This window comes from Agelaius tricolor, unplaced genomic scaffold (assembly GCF_023055355.1).
Source record: "Agelaius tricolor isolate 1412-34295 unplaced genomic scaffold, bAgeTri1.0.p SCAF_3, whole genome shotgun sequence".
NCBI classification, from domain to species: domain Eukaryota; kingdom Metazoa; phylum Chordata; class Aves; order Passeriformes; family Icteridae; genus Agelaius; species Agelaius tricolor.
This window is the reverse complement of record NW_027269263.1, coordinates 14,264,855-14,282,132: the sequence shown is the minus strand read 5'-3', so window position 1 is coordinate 14,282,132 and position 17,278 is coordinate 14,264,855. Positions and strand designations below refer to the sequence as shown.

The 17,278-nt window shown below is 44.3% G+C and overlaps 1 protein-coding gene across 12 annotated transcripts in view; it reads left to right on the top strand.

Moving 5' to 3' along the window:
• Nucleotides 1–17,278, top strand: part of PPFIBP1 (PPFIA binding protein 1) — a 102,057-nt gene that overhangs the window by 42,118 nt on the left and 42,661 nt on the right. For 3 of the 12 annotated variants that reach the window (XM_071422584.1, XM_071422576.1, XM_071422571.1), the window contains exons 1-3: nucleotides 8,324–8,647; nucleotides 12,467–12,627; nucleotides 14,510–14,715. In XM_071422584.1, the coding sequence (XP_071278685.1) occupies nucleotides 12,564–12,627; nucleotides 14,510–14,715 (270 nt within the window). In that variant the 5' untranslated portion in view covers nucleotides 8,324–8,647; nucleotides 12,467–12,563. Of the gene's footprint in view, nucleotides 1–8,228; nucleotides 8,648–12,466; nucleotides 12,628–14,509; nucleotides 14,716–17,278 lie in introns of those variants that run through there. The other 9 variants (XM_071422581.1, XM_071422580.1, XM_071422585.1 and 6 more) reach the window with 7 other exon arrangements.

The window sequence follows — 17,278 nt, the reverse complement described above, 5'->3', positions numbered from 1 at the left end:
AAGATCCTCCTCTAAGGGAGGATCCCTTCCTAACTTTAGCCAGGGAAAAAAGGGTCTTTAGTCCTTCAGAGCTAAATATAACCTCCCTGAAACTGTCCCTCTAGTGATGGCTCAGTAAACACATGGAAAAATACTCAGCCCCAAAACAGGATGCTCAGGAGGCAATAGTTTTAAATAGTTATTTGTATAGATCTGTTATATATGAAGCAAGACTAACATTTTAAAACTCATTTAGTGCTTGAGAACATGCAGGATTATCTCCAGGTAATTCCAGTGTCTCCTCATATACCACAAAGGATTTGGCCCCAGATGTTGGTGTGGTTGCTGAGGAAGCTGCTATTCATGATGAGAAAATGTAATGATTTGTGTACTTCTGTTCTTTGGGGTGGGGTTTTGCATTCCTCTGGTTGGCTTGTTTCCTGTGGGGTTTTTTGGCATGGTAGTAGAGGACAGTTCTAGGATCATTCTTTAATTCCAATGGTTCCAAAAGGTCTTCGATGGAAGCACAAAACCTGGTGCATCTTGCCAGTCACCCCCTATCAGTTTCCATGGCAACTTTCACTGTGTTTGGGAGTTGAGTTGAGTTTTTCCCTTTGCATTCTTAAGAAAACCATTGAAGATGATCAGCTCACCCCAGTTAAGCTATATAAGGGCTTTGCCAATGCTGGTGTACCTTGGTTTTGTTCCAGCCTCCTCCCTCCTGTTGCCTTCCTGCACTGGGCACTTCTATTAATCACAAATTCCCACTTGATGGCAGCAAGTGAGTTTGAGTCCTACAGGTTAAACTTGTGTTGTTCTTTGGAACCAGGATCTTCAGCCACAGGTGGGGGCTGGAGTGTACCCTGGTTCTGTTAGACCTTTGATACATGAGGAACTCCTCCTTGGCCAGCTGGTGTAGTGAAAATCAGCCTATGGTTAATATAGTCCTTTCTATGAGACTGAGTCTTGCCCCAGCCCCCCCAAAAGTTGGGAAAGTGTGAAACACTTCTAGTGTCTGCTTCTTTTAGCATCAGATGTCTAATTTAATTTGTATGTAAGTAGGAAAACTTTGAAGTGTGGTCAAAATACAAAGGGAAAAGGACTTCAAAGAAATGTAACATTATAAGTGTATCTGATCCCTCAAGGTTTTTGAAGCTTTATCTTGAGATTATGTATTCAGAGGAAGATTTGTATGGAAATACTGAGGGTCATTAATACATCCAGGCCTTTATGAATGTTGGCCTTGAACTATTCTGTGCTAGTTTTGCTTTCACATGGTGGCAGGCAAGTTGTCCTTCACCCATCTGTCTGCACTGCCAGTGTCCCTGACGCAACAAAAGTTAATATGGTTTTTGAGGGGGAAACCAAAGCAAAACTGTTATGAGTGAGACTTGTTCAGCACTGTTATCCCATGATCAGCAGAGATCTCTGGTATGGCTGAACAAAACCACGGTGTGTAAACTCTCCAAACTTCTGATTTGCATTGGTTGCTCTACTGGAGTCCAAGGTGGTCTGTGGTGCTGGATTACAGATTTCTAATACATACTTTGAACTTTGTGAGAGTTCAGATCTTGGAGCTGAGCTTTGTTTTAGGGTTGGGCATCCACTCCTGTACAAACATGCCCAGCTGTGCTGGAGGAGAGTGGTTGTTGTTTTTCCTTTTGGCAGACAAGGATTCTGGCATTGAAGGTTTTAATTGCAGGAATTATATTAGCAGTTCCCAGTGCTCAAGAGGGGGTATCTGTGTATGTGTGCAGGAGGAGCTAATTAAATTTGTATAAATAATGGGCTTGGGAGCTTTTAATCCTAGATGTATTTTTCCATCCTTGCTATCATTTCTTACACTGAAACTGTTGAAAGTTAGAAAAATATGAAGTTGCACAAGAGCCACTTTCTCACAATACAACTTTGAAACAACAGTGAAGTTGCTTTTGGTCTTTCTATGTCGTAAAAACATTTTTTGAATTTATTCAGTGTTTTAATAAAAACATCTTAAAATATTATTAATTTTTTAATATTTTTGAAGGTTTATTTTAATTAAATCTGTAGGTCAAGGGAATGGAAACAGTTAAACAGTCAGGATTTTTTTTCTCTATTACAGACTTTTAAAAAGTCAGGTGATCTTGCTTCCCCATGCCTTCCTTCCCTTCTATGCTTTACTATATTTCATGTCAAATAAGAGCCTTTCCGTGTTCAAACTTTCAGGATATTCATAGATCACAAAGCTTCCTTCAGCAACCATGTGCCTCAATAATGCTGTTCTTTCTTTATGAAAACTAATATCCTGCTGGAATGACTCCTCTGGAAGACCTTGAGTTTTGAGAGAGTTTGAGGGTTTACCCTCAAACTGGCTTTCCAGAAGAGTCTGTAAACCTGACTGGCTTAAACATGTGGCAGATATTTAATAATGGAGAAGGGGCAGTTCAGGTCTTGCATGTGATGGTATTTCTGCATTATTGTTGTCGTGGGATTTAGCCACACCTAAGTTTGCTTCAGACTTGTTGACTTGGATCGTGGCCCCACTTGTGCTGTGTGCTAACCCATCCACTGCTGATCCTGTGCCTACAAGGAAGGTTTTGTAGCCCCTTGCTTCAATTAGACTGCTCTGGATACCAGGTGATTTATAGGTGTATTCACATTGAACTGCTGCAATTGGGCTGTAAATTTTCTTGTAAGCTGCTCTTGCAAGTTATTTTCTTCTCCATTTTAATGTGCTACAGCCCTGTCTGCTAAAGGCAGCCCGCTATTCGTAAGGTCAGTAATAAACCACAGTTCATTGCTGTATCTAAAGAAAAAGGCATTTTTCATAGTTCTATATAATTAAAAACATTGTTTGACGCTTAGAATGCCTGTAGTAAATAACTCTAGTCTCAGTACCTTGTTATCCCAGAGAAGTCTATGTAGGTTTGCAGCAGCTGCAGTTCTGCCCCAGCTGGGTATCACACATCTCTTGATGCAAGCACGACTTAATTTTTTGAGTGCTAGGATTTATCTTCATCCCATGGACTGCATCTTCCTCAGGTGCAAAGCCAGCACTTTCTGCTCATCTTGCTGATGGGGTGAGGGGTGGGATATTCCCCCCTCCTACATATGCCCAGAGGCCTGGCCATGGGATGGAGAGTGGTTGCTCCCTTCCATCCCCAGACCTTTCTCTCTTACAGGGGAAGCAGCAGAAAGAGGACACTTTGTTCTCTTCCAGCCTTCCCCTCCCCCCCAGTTTCTCTCTTCTTCTGCTGCAGGAGAAAGAGGAGAGTGTAGGGCTGGGCCCAGTAGTGTTTAAAGCTCTGCTCCTGCAGAGGCCACAGCTCTGGCTTGCTGCTGATCTGCTGCCTCCCTCTGCCTTGCTGGTGAAGGCCTCCTACCCTTCAGTATCAACCACGAATGTATAATCCTCACCCATGTAGCCCTCCAGCCCACCCCACCATTCCTCTAGCACCGATGTCTTTGTCTTGTGAACTCTGAGCCCCAAGCACAGCTCAGCCCCTGCTTCACTGAGATTTTTTGCCTTGGGTGATGCTGGAAGCTGCAGGGCACCAAGACTGAAACCATCTTTCTGCAAGAGATGGTGAGGAGGTGTCAGTTGTGCAAGAGGAGGATGGAGAGGACAGCATCTCTACCCCTAAGAGCCATCTGTAGGCTTTCAGGAGAAAGGAATGAGCAGCAGAAGAGCTGTTTCCTGTGTCCTGGGTGCTAAATTGCTTCTGTGCTGAGGAGCAAAGCTGGCACAAGGGTAGGCAGGACACAGGGCTCCCCAGCCAAGCAATGGTGTGGGCAGCATATGGTTCCTTAAAGCTGCACTGTAGTGGTCGTGGGGGTTTGGGGATTTGTTTGCTTGCTACTCACCAGTGCAGCATTCAGAAGAGGAAGGCCCCCTCTTGGAGCTGAGAGCACACAGCTTTTGTCCTTCATCTCTTGGCACTGGGGCTTTGGTGTTGAAAAAGCAAGACAAAATCAACAGTGCTCTGCTCCCTGGCTGAAAATAAAAAGGAATAAAAAACTTTGCTTACTCCAGCGTTACTGAAATCCCTGGAGCTGTGCTTTCCCTAGGGATTGGAGAAGGGATGTGGGGAAGAGAAGTAGTTGAGAGAAAGTGTGGGAAGGGCAGCGCTGGGAAAATGCCCTGTCTGTGTGTGCCTCTTCTTCACCCTAACATCTAGTGACTCTGGAGCTGGGCAGTCAGCACAGGCTGTGCCCCAGAGCAAGGAGAGGATGGTCCTGAGGGGATGAGGGAGTGCATCCCCACAGAGCCACACTGCCTGAGCAAGAGGCATCGCATTGTTGTGCAGCCAGGAGTGCCTTGCTCTGCAGGGTCTGTGGCACCTCTGGCTGGCAGTGGGATAGCACACTCTGCAGTTACCAAACATCAGAGGTCACTGTCTGAGGAGAACAAACACACTTTTCTGAGTGTTTTGCTCGTGAACCACTTGTCCCTTTTTGAAGCTGAGAACTTATGCAAAATTTGAAGTCTGTGTTTCGAACCCACTTTGAGTATTTCAGGAATGTCAAAGGTGTAATGTCCATTTTTAATAGTGATTAAAGTCCATGCACTGCCTAAAGCAGCTTGTCTGGATGTGGACTCTCTCAGATTCCAATTGTGCTACCTAAACAAAGGCTGTTGGCAAAGCTCCAGTGTGAGTTATTGGCAAAGGGCTCCAGTTTAGGAGAAGATGAAGAGGTCCACAAGTTTTTGAGGAGAAAAAGAGAAAATCCAAGGGAAAGTTAGCCTGCAATTTATTGTTTTTCACTTCTCCCCCATTTTTTACTCATTAAAATTCAGTCCCATTCTATTACAATTCTATTTTAAAAAAATATGCCTTAACCAAGTTGAATTTTACCCTGCATCATTCTTAAAATGCCAGGAGAGTTGAGATGGTAAATTGTGTGGTGGCAGTGGTGGGACCGGCAGCCTCAAGTTCTCAGAGATCATGAATCTTTGAAAAACAAAAGTATCCTCACACACAAACATGTGCTTCAGATATCACACTCTTGTTTTGCATATCATTCCTGAAAGGTAAATTTTAACACAGCATAATCAGAGGCAGATAGAAGGGGAAAGATGCAATACATACACAGATTTTCCATTTGTAACAGTTGATGCTGCAAAATTAAAAGGCATTGGATTTTTTTTTTTTTGTTTTCTGCAGACACTTTTTAAAACACTGTTCGGGCTAATTGTATTTTATTTATCTATGGACTTTTTATGGGTGGTGCCCTCTACCTCTACTTTGTGGGGTGTCAGCTCTGAAAGTGTGCATCTGGAAACTCTTGGACATGAAGGTCCAAATCTAGAGCCAAATCCTTTCAAATCTGGAGGCTTGTGAATTTTACCTTTGGATGCAGCTCATTGAAAGAAAGTGGCACAAGCAATGAAATGGGATCTAAATGTGGGTCAGTGCTCAGGACTAGGTGGGTTTTAAGGTATTTTTGAGAACTACCTTTTGGCCTGTCACCCAACAGTGCCTCTTTTGTTTAGTAGTAGTTAGTGTGGCCACAGTGTGTCAGTAACATATTGCTGGGGAATGTGAGGCATTTCCTTGCTTGAATTAGCAATCTTGGAGTCAGGGATGAAAATCTCATTTGTTTTTCTAATCAGTGGACCCAAGCAAAACAGGTGAGAAAACAATGTACTGGTTCTCAGGCTTTCTGAGGTGAGAAGTTGAAGACTATTAAACAGTTAACCAGTAAAACAGGAACAGCTTGAAGTGGTCTGTGAGGAGTGGTTTTTGTTTTGTTTCGGTTTGTTTTTTAACCAGGCTTCAGTTGACCTTGGATTGCTTGTGTGAAAAGAGTGAAAGTGAGTCTGAAGGGGGTGTGCAGACAGGTATTAGCATCACACAGCTGCTGTGCAGGTAAGGAGCTGCCTCCCTGTCACAGCGCTCAGAGCCCACAAAACAACATCACCTGCCAGTGTAAAACCCAGGGCTTCTAAATTTCCTTTCAATTGCAACAACAGCAACAAAAGAGCTGCTGGAGTAGGGTAGCAGAGATAAGCAACGGGAGTGATTTCAGTGCTGCAGACCCAAATAAAGGGTTTGTTTTGTAAGTGGATATGAATCTAAGCCATAAACCTTGACTCAGAGACTTTGAGTGTTTACATAAGCTGTTTGCTGTGTATGCATCTCTGTCAAAGGATCTCAAGGATGCTCATCTTGTCGAGGCTGAGCTTCTGATTTACGACCAGAGTGTTTAACAAATGTTAAGGCAAAGTGCAGAATGCAACTCAGCTGGTTTGTAGTAAAAGTTGTGTGATTTGAGGTACATTTTTCCCAGGTATTAACATTTATATTTTGGAAAGACTTCTGTGTTTTGTGCTCTTAAAGTACTTTAAAGTAATTTCTACAGCTTGAAACCTTTTATCTTGACATGTTTCTTGCGTACTTATGGGATGGGCTTTTGTCGCCAGTGTGCTTCCATTCATTTTTATCAGTTAAAGGAAATAAATAGCCTTTGTTGTATAATAAAGAAATAATGAAATTCAAGGAACAAAGAAAGGATCTAGACTTAGGGAACAAAGGGACATTTGTTGCTTTGTTTGTAGTCCTGCGTAATAGGAGAGCAGTATTGCTTTGATGTCATTGACTACAGCTCAGCAAATTCAAAAATAATTTTAGTTACAAAAATAAATAGACATAATCAGTTTAAAGTAAGCCTTTGCCAACATTTGGGTTGTTTTTATCCATAATAATGTTATGGATACACCTGGCTCCACATGATGACCTTGGGTAAGGGGGACAATGTCTGAATTACTTGGCTAAAAGCATATCTGGGACCTTACTAGATTCCTATCCCTGCCTCAAACAAAGATATTTCTCTATATTATTCCCATTGAGGTATTTCTAGCATTTCCTAACTTGACTTTTAAAATTCAGTTTGTTCTTTTCTTTCAAAACACCAGAGCAATGTATTCAGCTAGCATCCATTTTCTTTTTTAGTTTTCTCTACCAGGCCTGGAAGGAATGAAATGGAGTCATCATTTACATTAGAAGAAATGTTAATGACTCGTAGTGTAAATTACCCAAATACATTCATTAGTAAACTGCTACTGACTGGTGGCACTGTAGTTGAGCATCTTCAAAACATCCCATGAGAAACTGTGCCAGGGATTTGGATTGAATTCATTTGAAACTGTTTGCAATTGTGATTGAAATGTATTTTGTAAATAAGTCTCCATGTGTTTGTGCTTCTCTTCTGGCCTGCCAGAAAAAGCAGAAATAGATGTGTCTAAAATGGCATTTGTCTTCATGAAACAGAGCTTTATTTTGTAAAAGTTAATTGCTAAGGATGTGTTGTTTTAGTGTCATGAGGCAAGAGAGATGAATTCAGAAGTTGCTTTAGACCTCTCGTGCAGTCATCTGGTCCATGTAGCACTGAGAAGGCAGGACGTGGATTTTGACAGCATTTAGGGTCTTACTTTTGCTGTGGAACAGGTTCTTTCCCTCCACTCTCGCCAGAAAAGATGACTGCAGCTTCTTAGCTTTTTTATTTTACTTTCGTGGTAGGCTGCTCTGGGGTGACAGCCAGTTCTTGGGGGTCCTCTTTTACTCTCAACAGCCCTCAGAAACAGGCCCTAATCAAGGGTTTTAATTTCTGTGTATCAAAATTTCCTGGCTTAAGGAGTGTTATGTGTGAATGGGAGAGCTGGGGAACTTAAGTCATCCATCTTACTGCATCATGTCTTAAAAATAATCTGTAGCTGATGCTTTATTTCCCAACGCTGAGCATTTGCAGCCCATATGCACAAAGAGGAAGACAAGTGGGACAAAAGGCCAGCCCTCCCTTCCTCAGGGCGGTGACATCCAGGGCACGGTGTGTCCTCTGGGTCTTCCGACCTGCCAGCAGGCAGCTGATTCCCTTTAACTCTGAGAACCTCTGGGCTTTAAAGTGTGGTGTGTTTTGCAGGTGGAGATCCAGGATGAGACCACCCCCAAAATAACAAACAAATGGGCTCCAAGATGTTGGCCCTCGATGCCTCTGTGTGTGCCGTTTGATCTAGGAAAGAGGCAGCCTCTGGGTGGGAAAACTACCATTTCCTACATATGTAAAATGCTGAAGCACTTTTTTTTCCTTCTTTTTGAAGTCTGCCATCTTAATTAAATATCAGATTTTGAAATCCATATCCAGGCAGCTTTCCAGTTTGCATCCAGCAGACTGCAATTCCATGCACAGAGCCTCTTGTTGGTTTTTTTTTCCTTCAGCTTTCCTTGTGTTTATTTGCAGGGCAGCGTTTTGTTTTCTCTGTAAGCCGTTTGGAATACGTCTTCACCAGCGCTGTAGCCAGAGGGTTTGTATGTCATTCAAAAATAAAAATAAAAAAATCTCCACCTACTGAAAAGTGAACAGCACAGCCCTAGCAACCGGCTGGTGCGTTTGAACCAGAGGAAGGGACATTAAACAAGTAAGACCACATTATGTCTTCCCTGTTACAGCCAGGGATGAGGTAGAAATGCCAGCTAGTAATAAGATTAATCATAAATGATAGTGGAGAGAGCTGCATTTGTATTTTATTTTTGGTTTTTTTAATGGTGGCTTGTAAATACAGGCTTGATGAAGCAATGCTTGTTCTTGTCGGCATGAGCAGGGTATTCAGCTGGGAGCTCTAAAAGGGGGATCTGCCTCTGTACAAACAGCCCCCCACACCCCACCTGGCACTGGTTGTGCACACAGGAAGGTAAGTGTTGTCATTTTCTTGGAAAGCAAGAGAAAACTTATTTTAAATTGTCTGTCAGTCAGGGCACTGTCAGTACTTTCCTCTCAGGTGTGTTGTCAGTGACGTTATACCACGGGTGGATCTCATGCATCTGCCTCTCTGTCTCCTGTGTGCACCTTGATATCTCATTTATCTGCCATGCCATAGATCAATCTGTGTTAAAATTATGCTTTTTCCCCTTCCTGCTTTTATGGATAATGGGAAGTTAAACTGCTTGTCATCATTAGCTATGCATTATTTTCCTAAGGAGCTCCACTGCACTCCTCCAGGATGGAATTTTTTTCATGTTACCTGTGTAGTTTTCCTTAATCCCTGCCACAAAAAAAGCCCCAAAGCCTTGAGTTTTCTGTTAGGTTTTATTTGTATTAGACCAAAGCCATAAAGAGGAAAGAGTGGAACATACATATTGGAAAAGCTCTGCTGCCTCAGTGGCCAGCTGGGGCTTTTCTCAAAGTTTGTGAAGTCAGAGGATGCCCTTCAGGAGGCACAGGGATTAATCTGCTGGTGTTTTATTGTTGTTCCCTTTCCTGTAGCCCACAGAGGGCTGTTGATTGCTGATATGTGTATCTTTGGCTCCCTCTGCATCTCCCCTTTCCACCCCTTCCTCCTGGGGTTTGTTGTCTTTTCTGGTTCCATGCAGTTTGGTCCTTTGCTCCCCTGGTGTATGGGGCCCTCTTTGCCCTCTGCCCACCCCCTCCCTGCATGCTGGTGATAGCTGTGCAAAGACCAAAAATAATTCTATGCCTTTGCTAGGGAAGGATACTTCCAATATTATTTTTCTATCACAGTAATTTTCTTCCTGACTGCTAGATGTGCTGCAGTGTGCTGGGAAGATGGCCAGAGCAGGATGTGCTGTTCCAGGCTAGTTTTCAATGGCCACTTTTAGGACCAAATAACCAGGGAAATGGGATTTTGTTGCATCATCCCCAGCTGTTCGGCTTGGGGGCTTTTTGTTCTTTTTGATTTCACCTCTCCAAGTTTCTCAGCTGTGGGCTTGGTCAGGCTGCTAACAGATGCTCTGTGAATGGTGGAAGAGTTTTTGGAGGTCTGTGTGTTTGCAGGGTCTTGCTTCAGTAAGTTTTATCTTAAAATTTCTCCCTGCTGCTCTCAGCAGTGCAGCTCCTTCGGGAGCAGCAGTGGAGGAAGCTCTGTGCAAACCAATGTGTCTTTCCTTGGAGGCAGAAGTCTCTTGGGTGCTGTTGGTACCACTGTCTGCTCCCATTAGTAGGGCTGCCTTAGGGATTTCTGAGAACCATGGACAAACCCCTTATTTAGGAAAGGAAGGAGTGCTTTTGGCAAACATCAGGGAATGTTGTACCTGGATGAAGTGCAAGGTTAGTGATTTTTCTGTGCCTACAAGCCATAGCTATATTCTGCAAGTACAAATTAGCCGTTGTAGTTGTACAAATTATCAGAACTTGTCCCCAGTTCATGCATTTCCTAGCCAGAAGGTGAGAATCAAGGGGTGCACTGTGAACAAATATGGTTAGACTCTGTTCCTTTGTGTGTATTTAGCCTACATAGGCTTTTCCTTCCAGCCTCCAGGACTGTGTTTAATGCTTGATCATGAGCTGCACTGAGCTCACTGATGCTGAGGTGGGAAGGCACCACTGAAGATCTCCAGCCCAGCCCCTGCCCAAAGCAGGGATGCCCAGGACAGGCTGTGCCATGTAGGGTCCAGTTGGGCTGTGAGTAGCTCCAAGGTTGGACACCCCAAAAGGGCAACTCTATCTATTACTTGCTATCCTCATAGTAAAAATGCTTTTTAAAATGGTTGCTTTTTATTTAGGCTTTTTTTTTTCCTCTCCCCTTTTTAATTATGAGGTGAACTTCCCTGTGTTTTGACATGTGCCTATTGCCTCTTGCCACGTCACTGGCACCTCTGAGAAGAGCCTGGCTCTGTATTCTTCACTCACCCCATGAGGTGTTTATGCACTTTGAAAAGCGCATGTGCACTTCTGATTGCCAAACATTGATTGGCTTCTGTGGGTTTGTGGTTGCTTTGTGCTGTTGGTCTTTTCCCACTTAGAGCTGTGAGGAATCAGTGTTTTGCCTGGGGCTGTAGAAGCCCCAGGCTTTCTCTGTGTTCTTTGCCCTTGGAGGGAAATCCAGAGCAGATTGTTCACACTCTGCCTTCATAGACTCCCATATTTGAGCAGGACCTGGTATCAGAGCCAGGAAATCTTAAGCAGATTAAAAAAGAGACTGTCTTCAGTGTTGTCCAAGTGAATGTGTGTGCAAAAGCTGCATTTTCTGCTCATTTTTATCAGATGTGGAGGCACCGAACCAGTTGTCTTGTAGGATCTGAATATTCTGGCAGGTCTTATACTGATTGAAGCTGAATGTTTACGTTGTGTTTAAAACTGGGGGCTTCCTCCTTGAAGGCTGAAAGTCTTCAGTTACAGTGCTACTGCAGTTTTTAAGATTTGCAACATCTTCACTTCCAGGTATTTGACTGTTTAAAGTTCTCTTGGTTTTTCTGACTCTGACAACCACATAATAAAACCAGGCATTTGCCAAAAGCGCAGCCTTTGTGCTGTTGTTCAAAGGTTACCTTAGGGTTTGGACCTACTTCATGTAATAAAAATGTTGTTGTGGAAGATGAAATGTTTGTTGGCATTTTAAGGATAACGTTTCAGCAAAGCTGGCTGGCAGCCTCCAATAAGAGCCACCTCCCAGCTGGGTCAGACCAATAAGGTAACTCCTAGGAGGGAAAAATCAGGTTATAACGAGGATTTTTGTTTAGATTTGTTTTTTAGTTGACTCTTCTCCAGAACTTATGCCAGAGATACTGTGAATGACTTTCTTAATTGCTCATGTTGGGGCAAATGTCAGCAGTGGTGTGGCCTAATACAAAAACCAAATGGCAGGGCATGCAAAGGTTAAAGCGAGTTTTCCTTCCTGGTGTTCGTTTAGCTTTGTTCCCTTGCTGTATTTATAGCAGAAGCAGTCTCATGTGTATCAGATTAAAGCCAAGGCAATCTGGGCCGTGTTGGTGGTTTGTGTGTCTGTTGTGGTGGGCTGGAGGGATTGGGAATGCCTCTGACCCCTGCAGCTCCACTTCAGCCAAGTTCCTAAGCACCTGCTTAAATTAACTTGTAGCCCATCAGGATTTCTGGTTTACTAGCTCACCTACAGGCAGCATGTTAGGCAGGCTTGCTTTTCCAGCCTGCTGGAAATACTCCTTTGGGGACCACTTCTGGCTTGTAGAAGTTTGAGAGTGAGATCAGGTTGCATTGTTGCAATGTGAATCTGCTAAACTCAGAGCAAGGATAGTCCATGCACACACACTACATCCAGTGAGTGAGCTGTGGGCACCTGAGAGGTCCTGCCTGTAGGCAGACAGTTCCATGCCAGGAACTTCTGGATTGTCAGACATCCAGAAAACTCAGACAAGTGGTCAGACTTCTCTTTTTCTATTTCTTGTGGAGAAAATTACAGCAGACACACATATGGTTTGTTGCTGAGTTGCAGCTCCCTTTTAGTGATAGAAGGCCTGTGTCTTCTCTGTGAGCTTCCTGGAAGTGCCATGTGGGATTTCTGAGGTGTTCTGTGGGATGCCCTGTGAGTGGCATGGACCTGTGGGCCGAGTAGGCCGTGGGCCACTAGAAACTGGGTCATCAGGTTGGTGCTTCGATTCCTCGATCTCAGTCCATGCCTCGTGGTGAATACCTCTGGGTTTTGTTGTGGCCAGCAAATGATCCCAGTCTTCTTTCTGATCTGACAACAGAGATGCCTGAATTCAGAGAACACACAGTGAAATTAAATTCTCTTTTGCAGATTAAATTACAGACTTGAGGCTCTGGACCAGCTCACAGCATCGACGTTTTAGTGCTCCTAATGGTGTAGCTGGTGATTGTTCCTGAGAAGAGAGAAGATGATGAGTGATGCAAGTGACATGCTCGCTGCAGCCCTGGAGCAGATGGATGGCATTATAGCAGGTGAACACCTGGGGCAGGTGTTTATTTTGCTTTTTTGGGTCCTCCTTTCTCCCACTGGAGGACAGAGTTCCAGACAGAGAAGGGAGTATGCTGGGAATTGCTTTTGGTGCCTTCCATTCTAGCTTAGAGTTAACAAATAACCAGAGTGGAGGGATTGCACAGGCTCTCACAGGCTCCATGGATTGGGTTTTCTCCTACCCTCTCTCAAAGGGCTGCTGGAAATGGCTGAGTGATGCAGTTCAGCTCCTGCATGGAGCACCAGGAGAGTGCTCCAAGGACATGTGGCTACAATAGTGGCTACTCTGAACTTCCCTCAACTCAGAAGAGTTAAAACATTAATTGCTTTTTCTTTTTTTTTTTCTATTTCTTTTCAAAATTGGAATGCTTTGGGTTCAAACTTTGGAACTGCCTTGAACATTAGAAATTTTTATAAGTACCTGTAAATTGTAAGTTGCCCAGGGAGAGGCATTACAAAGAACACAACCTCTGCTTTTAAGTTGAGTCTAGTGAGTTAGAAAATAATATAAATACCCAACACATAGGAGGGAAAGATCAAGAAGTCAACAGTCAAAAATGCTCTTGCAAGTGTAGCAGCACAGTTATAAAATTTTTAGTAGTTCCACTTAAGCAATTTTCCTTAGGGAAAAAATAATTATACAATGTGTGCTGTGTTTGAACAATGACTCTTCTCTGCCTAAAGATATTAAGGACACATAGCAGGAACAAATGCAAAGGGGATTCAGTTTGATCATGATGATCTCTAAAAATACATGTAAGCTGTGACTTCAGTAATTTCCATAAGTAGACACTGGTATTTGGATCCAATCATGTATTTGTTTTTCCAAGAGTCCAAGTTGGTTATGGCAGGATGAGGTTTAATATAAAAACAAAATGTGATGTTGGAAGATTTAAGTCACCACAGACTTCATTTACCCCTGTCTGTGAATAGATCTATAAAGGAATATTATAACAAGGCGATATCAGCTCATGTGCTGTTGAGGTTATTTTTCTCTTTATTGTTTTCAGTGGGAATTTAGCAGAATACTTGGATTTTTGTGGCTTGTCAGATGGGGTGAATGAAAGTTCATGGAAGTGCATATATGGCATATCCTTGTAGTTTCTGAAAGTTGACAGCACAAATGAAGGTCTGTCATGAACACGTCTCATTGTGCCGAGGTATTACAGAATTAAGGTCACAAATCAGTGTACTGGAATTACAGTTGGAATTAGCTAGGTTGACTTACATCAACCTTAATCCTAAATTCATAGTTTCCTTTCTTACTTAATATATAGCAATTTCTAATGTAGGTCAAATATGCATCCTGTGAGTTTATGCAAATGAGAGATTTCTCTCTTTATTAACATGCAAATGTCAGTGCTACTGTGTCAAATTGCTGGTTTTAAAATTTATTCCTGTGCAGAAGTGATTTGGTCTTTTAATTTATCTTCATCTTTTTTATTATTTTGAAAAATTTCCAGTGCCTTGGAGCAGCATAATGTATTCCTGCATGGAAAATGCAGGGCATGGTTTCCTCTGGACACCATCAGTGGAATGTGACTTGGATCATTCAGTGCCTGCAGGGTGACTCAGGGCATTGGCAGAGGATGTTCCATCCTTGGCAGCACCTTCTGCCTTGGGAATTCATTTCGGGGAGCAGGAGCCCAGCCCATGCCTCAGCCCCATGGGCAGGTGTGGCATTCCCATTCCCTGAGGACCAGCTCATTTTGTTCCTGCTGGAGCTTCCCTCCCCAGGCACTAGTGCTGAGTTTGCTTGGGAGAAACCCTGCCAGGAACACCCCCCGCCCTTCCCCAGCCTCGGGGTGCACCCAACCCTCGTCCTGTGCCCCTGTGCCTGACCCCGTGTGATTTTGCTCCCTGCAGGTTCCAAGGCTCTGGAATACTCCAATGGCATTTTTGACTGCCAGTCCCCCACTTCCCCATTCATGGGGGGCCTGCGGGCGCTGCACCTCGTGGAGGACTTGCGGGGCTTGCTGGAGGTGATGGAGGCGGACGAGAGGGAGGGGCTGCGCTGCCAGGTCCCAGACTCCACGGCAGAGGCTCTCATCGAATGGCTCCAAAGTCAAATGGTACAGTCTCACCTTGTTCTACCTCTACCAGGCTCATTTTGGGTGTTGGGTAGACTGGCTCTGTTTCACACAGCTGTTTATAAAGCTTAGAGTGGGTATCAGGGAAGAGATTTTGTTTTGGAGATACTCCTGTGGAGTCTTGGAAAAGCTGTTGGTCAAATGCCTCGTGCAGTGGGTTGGTCTTTGCTGTCTTTGATGTACCACTGTACCTCAATCTAGGGAGCAAACAATACTTGGTAACTGCAGTTTCATCTCAGAGGACTGAGGAAAGACTTTTTTTTAAGAATCAGATGCTTAGGTGGGAGAAAAGAAGCTGTTTTGAATACTTTTCAGTAAAAAGCATTTTTGGCAGTGTTTTTTTTTTCATGGGAATCGGTGTTATTACTGAGCTTCCTCACCTGATTTATAACATAAGGGAATGGTGTAAGCTCTGCATCCCTTCAATCTGAATACCAAACCAAACTTTTATTTTCTGTGTTTGTGAATCAGCCAGTTTTTGTCACCTTACTTTAAAAATACACAGAAATATAACTGAGAAGGCAGTTCTTTCGCCAAGACTTAGTTTTCCCAAAAAAATCAACAATTGTAGGTTACCCAAAGACTGCCCTGGGAAATAAAATGTTGTACTTAGCAAAAGGTGAGTTAAAACAGCATCATTTTTGAAGAAACTGCTGGTTTTGCCTCCAGATGCCCTGTGACTGGTGACTTCCAAGCAGGGCCAAGGAAGAGTCCTTGTGCTCGTGGTGTGTGGCAGGGTTTGTGTTGCAGAGGTCCAGGTGTGTGCAGGTTTTGGAGAAGCTCCAGCAGTGGAAGTCAGGAGTTGCTCCCAGAGACCACACTTTGGTTTTTGAGCCAGGCTCACCGCAGCTGTCACAGTGACAGCTGTGGGTGGGCACTGCCACACATCCTGTCAAATCCATCCTGCAGCTGTGGCCAGGTCCTGCTGTGTCACACTTTGGGTGTTGGCCAAGGTGACACTGTGCTGCTGAAATGGGGGTGCCAGCCCTGGTGGAGGCTGGGGCTGCTCCAGGACTGTGCTGGCTCTGTGTTCCTTGTGCCACTGCTGTGGGGACAGACGGCCACCATCACCTGCTCCCTTGCCAGGATGGGCACTGCACCCCCTGGGAAGGACTCAATCTCCCTGGAGTCATGGCTGATCTTGCAGAAGGCATTTTTATCTCAACAAATGGATTGATCTGAGCACTCAGTTGCAGCCCAGAGGACTGCCGGGTGCAGGGCTGTGTTTGCTGCGGCTGGCACTGGGCAACCCTTTGTGCCATCTGCTGTCATGGGGGCTGAGCACAGCAATGCAGGGACAGATGGGCACCTTGGACTTGCTTCTGTAGCCCTTGCAGAAAGATCTGAAGGAAGAGCCTTCTTTTTCCTTTTTTAAATCTTTGCTTTGAACTACGCATTTGGAAATGCTTGAAACTTAATGAAGCACGTGGGAGCTCTCCCACTGCCTCCAGTGGGATTTGGATCTCGCCCCCACTGTCAAAGTGTGGCAGCCAACGCTGAGATCAGGAGGAGGAAACAGGAGTGACATTGAAGTCAGATCTTTAAAACAGGCAGAGTTCCTGCTAACATCAGCATTCCCTGCCTGTGTGACTTACAGCCCTGAACATTGCTGTAACTGCTCACTGCTCTCAGTGGGCATCACAGGTTTCATGCAACTATGGCCTTGATAAACAAAAAATATGCCAAATAAACAGTCTTGGAAACTGCACTCTCCCATGGTGTTCACAGTCATCTCTAGGCCATGTTTAGTGGTGCTGATTCCCTGCAGGTTATTCTGGAGTAAAGGGGCCTGGCAGCATGGCTGAGGCTGCAGTGCCTGCTGAGATTAATGAGGTGGAGACCAATCATTGTCCCTTGTGATGGCAGATGTGTGATTTAGGGGTGCCTGGCTGGTGGGGTTTGGAATGGGGCCCTTCAGACCTGCAAATTGGGGATCACCTCATGGCAGTGAGACAGCAGTGGGTTTTTACTGCACCCATGGGCTCAGTGGGAGACGAAGGGCTCTGTTGTACCATTCAGTTTAGTGCCTCCCAACCACTGGAAAATATGTGCAGGAGTTCTGAGTACCTAAGATTGCAGAAAATTGCTATTCCATCTATGCCTCAATTATTCCTTATTCTGCCTCAAATTAGTACCCTGTATTCTCTGTCATCCTTAAAGCCCCTTGTAGGAAAAACTTAACATTGCACTTACAGTGTGCTACAGCTGCAGGATTTGCAGGTGTCACCAGTCCCTGTCTGAGCAGGGAGGTGTCAGATGAAGTGCCTGGATGATTTGCAGGAAGGTTTTTTGCAGCTATGCCCCTCCTTAGAGAGGAAGGGCAGACACCTTCTTTGTTTGAAACTAGTTTAATCCTCCATGCATGAAGTTGCATCCCCTAGGACGCTGGAACTGGTGTGTGACATCCCATGTGGGGCTGTAAGCAAGCCTCTTGTGTCTCAGAGGAAAACAAAAATAGTGTTTGCTGCTGCCAGACAGTGTGTCACAGGAGAAAAATCCTCCCCCGGCTCCTGCAGCCAAACCACTGGTGCTCACATTGGCAAAA